At 40.7% G+C, this 7,611-nt stretch overlaps 1 protein-coding gene across 1 annotated transcript in view; it reads left to right on the top strand.

The window, feature by feature from the left end:
- TARS (threonyl-tRNA synthetase) overlaps window positions 1–7,611 on the top strand; it is a 26,197-nt gene that overhangs the window by 7,421 nt on the left and 11,165 nt on the right. The window contains exons 2-8 of the mRNA XM_015562605.1: window positions 1,125–1,205; window positions 1,694–1,884; window positions 3,989–4,112; window positions 5,252–5,373; window positions 6,266–6,383; window positions 6,643–6,707; window positions 6,791–6,901. Of these exons, the coding sequence (XP_015418091.1) occupies window positions 1,125–1,205; window positions 1,694–1,884; window positions 3,989–4,112; window positions 5,252–5,373; window positions 6,266–6,383; window positions 6,643–6,707; window positions 6,791–6,901 (812 nt within the window). The remainder of the gene's footprint in view (window positions 1–1,124; window positions 1,206–1,693; window positions 1,885–3,988; window positions 4,113–5,251; window positions 5,374–6,265; window positions 6,384–6,642; window positions 6,708–6,790; window positions 6,902–7,611) is intronic.

The following is a 7,611-nucleotide window of genomic DNA, read 5'->3' as shown; positions in this document are numbered from 1 at the left end:
CCCTGGATACATATCTTTCCTGCCACTCATAGGTCGTGTGAAGCTAGAAGAACTGTACAACTTTTCCAACTAATTCATCTGTAAAATGGGAATAATAATAATAATGATAGCCGTCTCACAGGGTGGCCGTGAAAATCCGATGTGATTGTGGAAGAACTTGGTACATGGTGACATTTTGGGTAGTGCCGTTTGCCTAGGGTGTTTCTGAGGTGACTGAAGTAAGTGATGCATTTCTGAGAAAATCCTCTCACCGTACCCCATCCTCTCATTCAGGTTTTCTGGACCTCAACACTGTTGACATTGTGTGGACTTGGTACTTCTTTGGTGCTGTCTGTGCATCTTTGGATGCTTGGCAGCATCCCTGGCCTCTACCTCCTAGATGACAGTTGCACCCCCAAGTCATGACAACCCAAAACGCCTGCAGACATTGTCAGATGTCCGCTGGGGCGCACATGGCTTCTGGTTGAGAGCCACTGGTGTAGACCTGCTCTGCTGCTGGCTGCCTCTTTGTACCGGACCTCTATCAAACTTTCTGTGACTCTGTGTGCTTCCAATGGAAGTCCACATTCCTTAGGGTAACTTTTAGGGTTTGCTCTGTCTGAGCCCTAGTTTGCCTTAACATATTATTTCCTAAAACAGTCCTGCCTTAGTCAGCCTTAGCCTGTCTGTCCCTCTCACTCTCTCGCTCTGTCACTGTCTCCTTTTAATATTTCCGACGTGAAAATCAAACACAGAGGCTCTTAGTACATGTGGAATTGTGTGGAAGGTGTGCGGAAGAGGGGGTAGTCTTATACGGCGAGTATATAACAAACTCTGTATTTTGAGTGGAAATGTTAGGGGGTCGTCTTATACGCCCAGTCGTCTTATACGCCGGCAAATACGGTACATAAAATGTGAGGACTTGGACATTATCTCTGCCTTTTAGGACTTGTCTTCACTTAAGTTGCTAACTTGCCTTTTACAGTGGTCGACAGTGCTCAGATTTTCCAGTCTTTCAAAATCAGATTTTCACTCTTTAAAAAACAGATGCTAACATAGCATCCTCTAAACTCTTCTGGGGGCAGCATGAAGGGGTGTCGTTGTAGACTGAAATCTGAAACCTTCTTTTCTTTTTGCTCCTCTAGGTGGGTGCCGGCCAGGAGAGGCACAAGGAAGACGGCAAGAAGAAGAACAAAGAAGGGTCTGGAGATGGAGGGCGAGCGGAGGTAGGTGTTCAGGGCTGTCATCAGGTTTGACAGGTGGCAGAGCGCTGTCTCAGACGTGTCCTGTGTCAGATCCTCAGGGCTTACATGGGACTGTCAGGTGGACTCGATGGAAATTTCAGGGAGAAGAATTAGGAAAGCGTGGGAGGGAAGAAGGACTTGCAGCTATTTGTTACTGAAAAAGGAAAGCAACTGAAATATAATTGTAAAGCAATCTGTGGGATGAGATATGAAAACCAGATGTTGAAGGGGAGAGACTCGGTGTCCGAGCTTCTCCTGAGTACAATAGAAACTAAGAAAGCCCACGTCCTTGACCTCCTTCCCCCTCTTTCCACCTGGACTGGCCAGTGGGTTTGGTTTTGAGCCAAACTGCCTTTCAAGTAGTGGGCATATGCTTCCTGTTTCCCATGATCCGACTGAAGGCGGGGCCTTTTCTGAAAAGGAAAGCAAGCACTTACTGATTATTCCTCTTTTCCTTTGTTGTCTTGCAGTTGAATCCTTGGCCTGAATATATTAACACGCGTCTTGAGATGTACAATAAACTAAAAGCAGAACACGACGCCATTCTGGCAGAAAAAGCAGCAAAAGAGAGCAAGCCCATCACAGTCACTCTGCGGGAGGGTAAGCAGGTGGCCGCGGAGTCCTGGAAAACCACGCCTTACCAGATCGCGTGTGGCATCAGGTACCGGCCACACCTGTCTCATCTTCTGCTGTTTGTAATTAAACTTAAACGTATTTTGCCAGGTTTTATCCTCAAAACATCTTTATGTTACTGTTCCATATTTTTAATGTTTAATTTACATTATTTGGGATTTTTTTCAAAATCGAGAGGATGTAGAGCTTTATAGCCAAGATTCAAAGTTAATTTCTTAGAGGCTCTAGTTTGGTTTTATCTTATGAAGGATTTTATATGATTAGTTCTTCAACTTTGATCAGACATGTCACAAAAATCAAGTAGATAAGGCCTCACAATCTATTTTGATTTAAATGTCTCGGTTTTAAACTTAAAGGAAGGTTGATCATCTCACAGGGGAAAGTTAGGAAACTATTATTCAACATGAGTAAATGTACTAATTTTATAAATCTAAAGGATTTAAAAACAACATTTTTATTGGGTTGGGAAGAAGTAACAATCAGATGTATACTCTGTAATAGAATAATGCTTTCTTAATCTGATATGATTTAGGACTCAATAGTTGGGTTAGTTTCCATATGAGATTATAAATAATTGGATAGACCTTTAAATAACAGTGCAATCTGTCGTTTTAAAGGTGATTTTGAAGGTCATTTGGTGATGCGATTTCTCCATTGTTGCACACTGATATTGTAGCAATGGGTATTAAAATTCAGGCTCCTATCAGTGCAGGCACTTTTTCTCTACATTCTACAATATCCTCCTCCATTGTAAAATAGTTTTTTGAGAATTGCATATTTTACATTGAATCACATGAGACCTTGATGAACTTTAGAGCTAGGGTTCAGTCATGCTCTGTAAGTAAGGGTGCTTGAAAACATTTTTCCACAAGTCCAGACTAACTTCTTGTTCTGTGAAAAATTATAGCACCAGTAACAGGCTGTTTAAAGGTTCTGATGATTAGGGATGAATATGAAAGGGAAGCAAAAAGAAGGCATGCTCCATTTGCTTCAAAAGGGTTTTCTTTGAAGTTTTGTTTTGTTCTCAGTCTTAAAGTATGGGTTATTTTGTTTCTTCTTTGGAAAATTGAAATGATCCAGTATGGTCCATGTGAGGTTATTTAGCATTGACTCAAGAAATTCTGTTACAGATTTCAAACAGTAGGTAGAGCAGAGAAGTTATTTAGTACCCCTGGCCCCTTTTGCTGTTGGAATCTAAGTAGCTTGACTTTGTGGAAACTTCTTTGGAGAAAGTAAAAAATAAACTAGACTACTGAAAAGTCTCATTGTTTGTTTATTAGAGTGGCTATGTCTGTTTAAATAAGTATTAAATGTCATAAAATAGTGTTCTGAATTTTCAGGATCTTATAGTTAATTTTTAGGTACATTGGCACATTTTTGGAGTTTGTTGCTTTTTCCATTTTATTTCAGAAATATATATATCTATATATTTTATATAGTGGTATAGTATAGAATAATATAATATAGTACATATCCTCCTATTTAATAAAAGGCTAATATGCAAATTGACCTAACAGTGGAATGACCGGTCATATGATGTGCATTGACCACCAGCGAGTAGATGCTCAACACAGGAGCTGCCCCCTGGTGGTCAGTGTTCTCCCACAGGGGGAGCGCTGCTCAGACAAAAGCTGAGCTCACGGCTGGCGAGCACAGTGGTGGTGGTGCTAAGGATGTCTGACTGCTGGCTTAGGCCCACTCAGATTTCATGCACCAGGCCTCTAGTAGTAGTATAGTGAGCTCACGGCTGGCGAGCGCAGTGGTGGTGGTGCTAAGGATGTCTGACTGCAGCCTTAGGCCCGCTCAGATTTCATGCACCAGGCCTCTAGTAGTAGTATAGTATCCTAGAGGCTTGATGCACAGATTTGTGCACCAGTAGGGTCTCTCGGCTAGGCCTGCACCCCCTCACAATCTGGGACCCCTTGGGGGATGTCGGACTGCCATTTTCGGCCCAATCCCCATAGGAGATTCATCAGTCTGTTCCATGTTTCCATGCTGTACATCGAGCGTCTGCCCCCTGGTGGTCAGTGCACGTCATAGCTACAGTCAAATGGTCGTTCGGTCGCTTAGGCTTTTATATATATAGATGTGTATGTATATTATATTGTGTTTATTTTCCTGTTCTTGTTAAGTCAAGGCCTGGCTGACAACACTGTTATTGCGAAAGTGAATAAAGTTGTCTGGGACCTAGACCGTCCTCTGGAGGAAGATTGTACCTTGGAGCTTCTCAAGTTCGAGGATGAGGAAGCTCAGGCTGTAAGTTTTTACTCCATGTTCATTACATTTCAGGATGGTGATTCTCATTTGCATTGTTTTCCAGCTCATTACCACTGCCAGGAGGTGACGAAAATTTATTGATGTCTCATCATATTCGAAGTCTTTATTTTTGTCTTTCACTAAGGGAATATAATAAAAGTGCTTGCTTTATGAAATCAAGAGGTGAAATTGAATAAATTTATTTTCACTACTAGATAATAAAATGAGGGCATATTTATGGAAATTCTATTAAAATTTTATTAGAAATTGATTAAGCAAGTAAAACTTGCTTTCTACACTGTCAGTCAACACTTAAGCAAGATGTATGTATATATTAAATAAATAAATTGGAACATTACCTAAAGTACTTACATTGGGAAGTTGATTTCCATTTTTTCCTCATCTTTAAGTGCATATCTGCTGAAAGTACAATAAAACCAACTTGCATATGATGGCAAGGTTTTCTCCTTATTTCTTCATGATGGTATACATGTAAAGGGAAGTAAAATGTGTTGTTTTAGTTTGTTTCATTAATGATGGTTTACTTATGTAGGTGAATCAATAGTTTTCAAAAGTATTCTGGATTCCTTAAGCTTTTAAAGAGAATTTTAAAAATCATTTGGGTACCTTACTGTTAAATAAATCTTAAAAACGTTGATTTGGATACATTCTGACTCATCTGAATGACCACTTTAAAGCCAAATCCTGCCATTAGCTTTCAGTGTTCACTGTTTGTCCTTGTACTCTCTAGTGGTCTTATAGGATCGAGTTGTACCACCCTAGTTGTTTGGGACCAATAAGAAAAAGGCCCTTGCAGTCCAGAAGGCAGTCACAGGGTGAGTGGCGATTATTTCCAGGGAACAAAATCCACCCATGTAATTAATGGGGCTAATTTGAATTGAATTAGTTTGAAAACAAACTAGGTAATTTCTCAGGTAGAAATATACTTTAGCAATTAGCATCCTCTTACATTATTTTGGCTCTGTATAGAATCACACTGCAGTTTATAGATTTGTAAATTTAGATTTTTCTTTCTGGGTTTATTTATAATAAATTCTATTTATCTCTTTCAGATGACCATATTAACTTATAACACATATGCCCAGTCTCAGACCTTCTCATTTTTCTTTGAATTTCAGGTATATTGGCACTCAAGTGCCCATATAATGGGTGAAGCCATGGAAAGAGTCTATGGAGGCTGTTTATGTTACGGTCCACCAATAGAAAGTGGATTCTATTATGACATGTACCTTGAGGAAGGGTAAGTATGTCCTTGGATAAAGAGAAATAAAATCTGATTTTCCATGAGTCCATACATTGTTTTTAAATTGTTCTCAGTAAAGGAGGAGTGATATAACGCTTGTTGCTTCATGGTCACCAAGCGTTCCCACTGTTAAAACTTAAAGTGTGGCCCTGACCGGTTTGGCTCAGTGGATAGAGCGTCGGCCTGAGGACTGAAGGGTCCCAGGTTCTGCTAGTACCTGCGGCCTTTCACACAGTAAGTGGGCCACAACCATCTAGGGAATTGATAAAGGGGATCCTTTAGTTATTGCATGGATGGTCACTGCTACTTGAAGTGTGTAATAACTTACAGAGGTGTAGAGACTTTTGTGAGAGCTTTGTTCTAGGTCGATGGAGGCAGGGCCTAAGGTACCCTGGAAAATAACTGAAGCCGGTCCTCTCTCCTTTAACCTGCTATAGAGTGGAGTGGGGAGTCACTAGTGGGGACAATCTCCAGGATGACCAAGGCAGAAGCCAATGGAAATATCAATTATTAAAATAATTTATGCAAAATGTTTCATTTACAATTCTGTGATACATGATGCAAGAGTCTAATTTTTTATATTAAATCCCTTGAAGTGTTCAAAAGAAACATCCCCCTCGCCCCTCTGTGGTGTGAGTAGAATGGAGTGGAAATAACTTTATACTTTCTTCCTTTCCAGGGGTGTGTCCAGCAATGATTTCTCATCTTTAGAGACTTTATGTAAACAGTCCGCAGGCTGACGCTCTATCCACTGAGCCAAACTGGTTTCGGCGAGAGTCTAATTTTTTATATTAAATTCCTTGAAATGTTCAAAAGAAACACCCCCCTCGCCCCTCCGTGGTGTGAGTAGAATGGAGTGGAAATAATTTTGTACTTTCTTCTGTTCCAGGGGTGTGTCCAGCAATGATTTCTCGTCTTTAGAGACTTTATGTAAGAAAATCATAAAGGAAAAACAAGCTTTTGAAAGGTTGGAAGTTAAGAAGGAAACTTTACTGGAAATGTTTAAGGTATATCAACCGTAACATGTGGCACCTACTCTTCTATCCCTCATTAGTGTGATTTGAAGCCATTACTCTTGGGTTTCGTGCACTAAGTTGAAACCTACTCTGTTCCTTTGAAAATGTAACTATGCTTTCAAAACGTGAAACACGAACATATTTATAAGCGTGCAGTGCTTTGGTAAGATGTATTTCGATTTCTATGTTAGCTGTGGTATTTAGAGGTAAAAAAGGATAGTTTTAAAAATATAATTTTTGCTGTTTTCAGTACAACAAGTTCAAATGTCGGATATTGAATGAAAAAGTGAATACTCCAACTACCACCGTCTATAGGTGAGACTGCCAAATGTCATGAAATAAAATTGTGTGCATGTCATTGTAAGCCTTTATTGAAATTCCTTTCATTTCACCTTTAGGTGTGGCCCCTTGATAGATCTCTGCCGGGGTCCTCATGTCAGACACACTGGCAAAATTAAGACTTTGAAAATACACAAAGTAAGCAATACAGCCCAAGAGGCTCTCTCCATGTAAATGTATTTGTGTTGGATGGCTGGATATTTAAACGTCCATTGATTTCTCTTCCTACCTATTTGCTTTTGGGCGGGTTTTTTTCTCACGCTCTCTCCTGCCTGTGCTGCTAGAAGTCATTGGGCATTTTTAGCAGAAAGTCTCCGAAGCGGTGGCTGACCAGCCGCCCACCACCAGGGCACAGGGGGTGGGGTTGGGGAATCACAAAATCACACAGTTATGGGCCATCATGAAGCTTCCAGACTCACGGCAGGAGCATGTGCTTTTGCTCTTTGTGTGTCTAAGGTAGTAATTACCCAGGTGGTTCACGCTAACCTAGCTAGTCCTGGCAGTCTCTGCTAGTTCAGACACACTTTATGGGCGATGATTAAAATGCACTGTAAATCGTAAGCATAATTGAGTCATTTCAAGATTTTTTTTGTTGCCTTCTTTTCCATTTTTGCTTACGAATGCTTTAAAAGATGCCCTTGCCGTCAGTCATGTTCGTGGAGGTGTGGTTTGAGGGGCGTGGCGGGTGGGTTTTCTAAGGGAACCGAACAGCCAGCTCTGTGCTGCCGGGTGAACCCAGCTGTTTAGCTCTGTCCCAGAGCCACTAGGGATGTCTCACTAGGTGTGAACTTTTTGTGACTTTTCTTGTGTAAGGACTACTGTGAATTTGACTCATAAGGTGCCTATGGGAACTAACATCTAACTCTTAAAATTATTGAGT

The sequence above is a fragment of the Myotis davidii genome, unplaced genomic scaffold (genome assembly GCF_000327345.1).
Source record: "Myotis davidii unplaced genomic scaffold, ASM32734v1 scaffold496, whole genome shotgun sequence".
Lineage (NCBI taxonomy): Eukaryota > Metazoa > Chordata > Mammalia > Chiroptera > Vespertilionidae > Myotis > Myotis davidii.
This window is presented reverse-complemented; position numbering and strand designations above follow the sequence as displayed.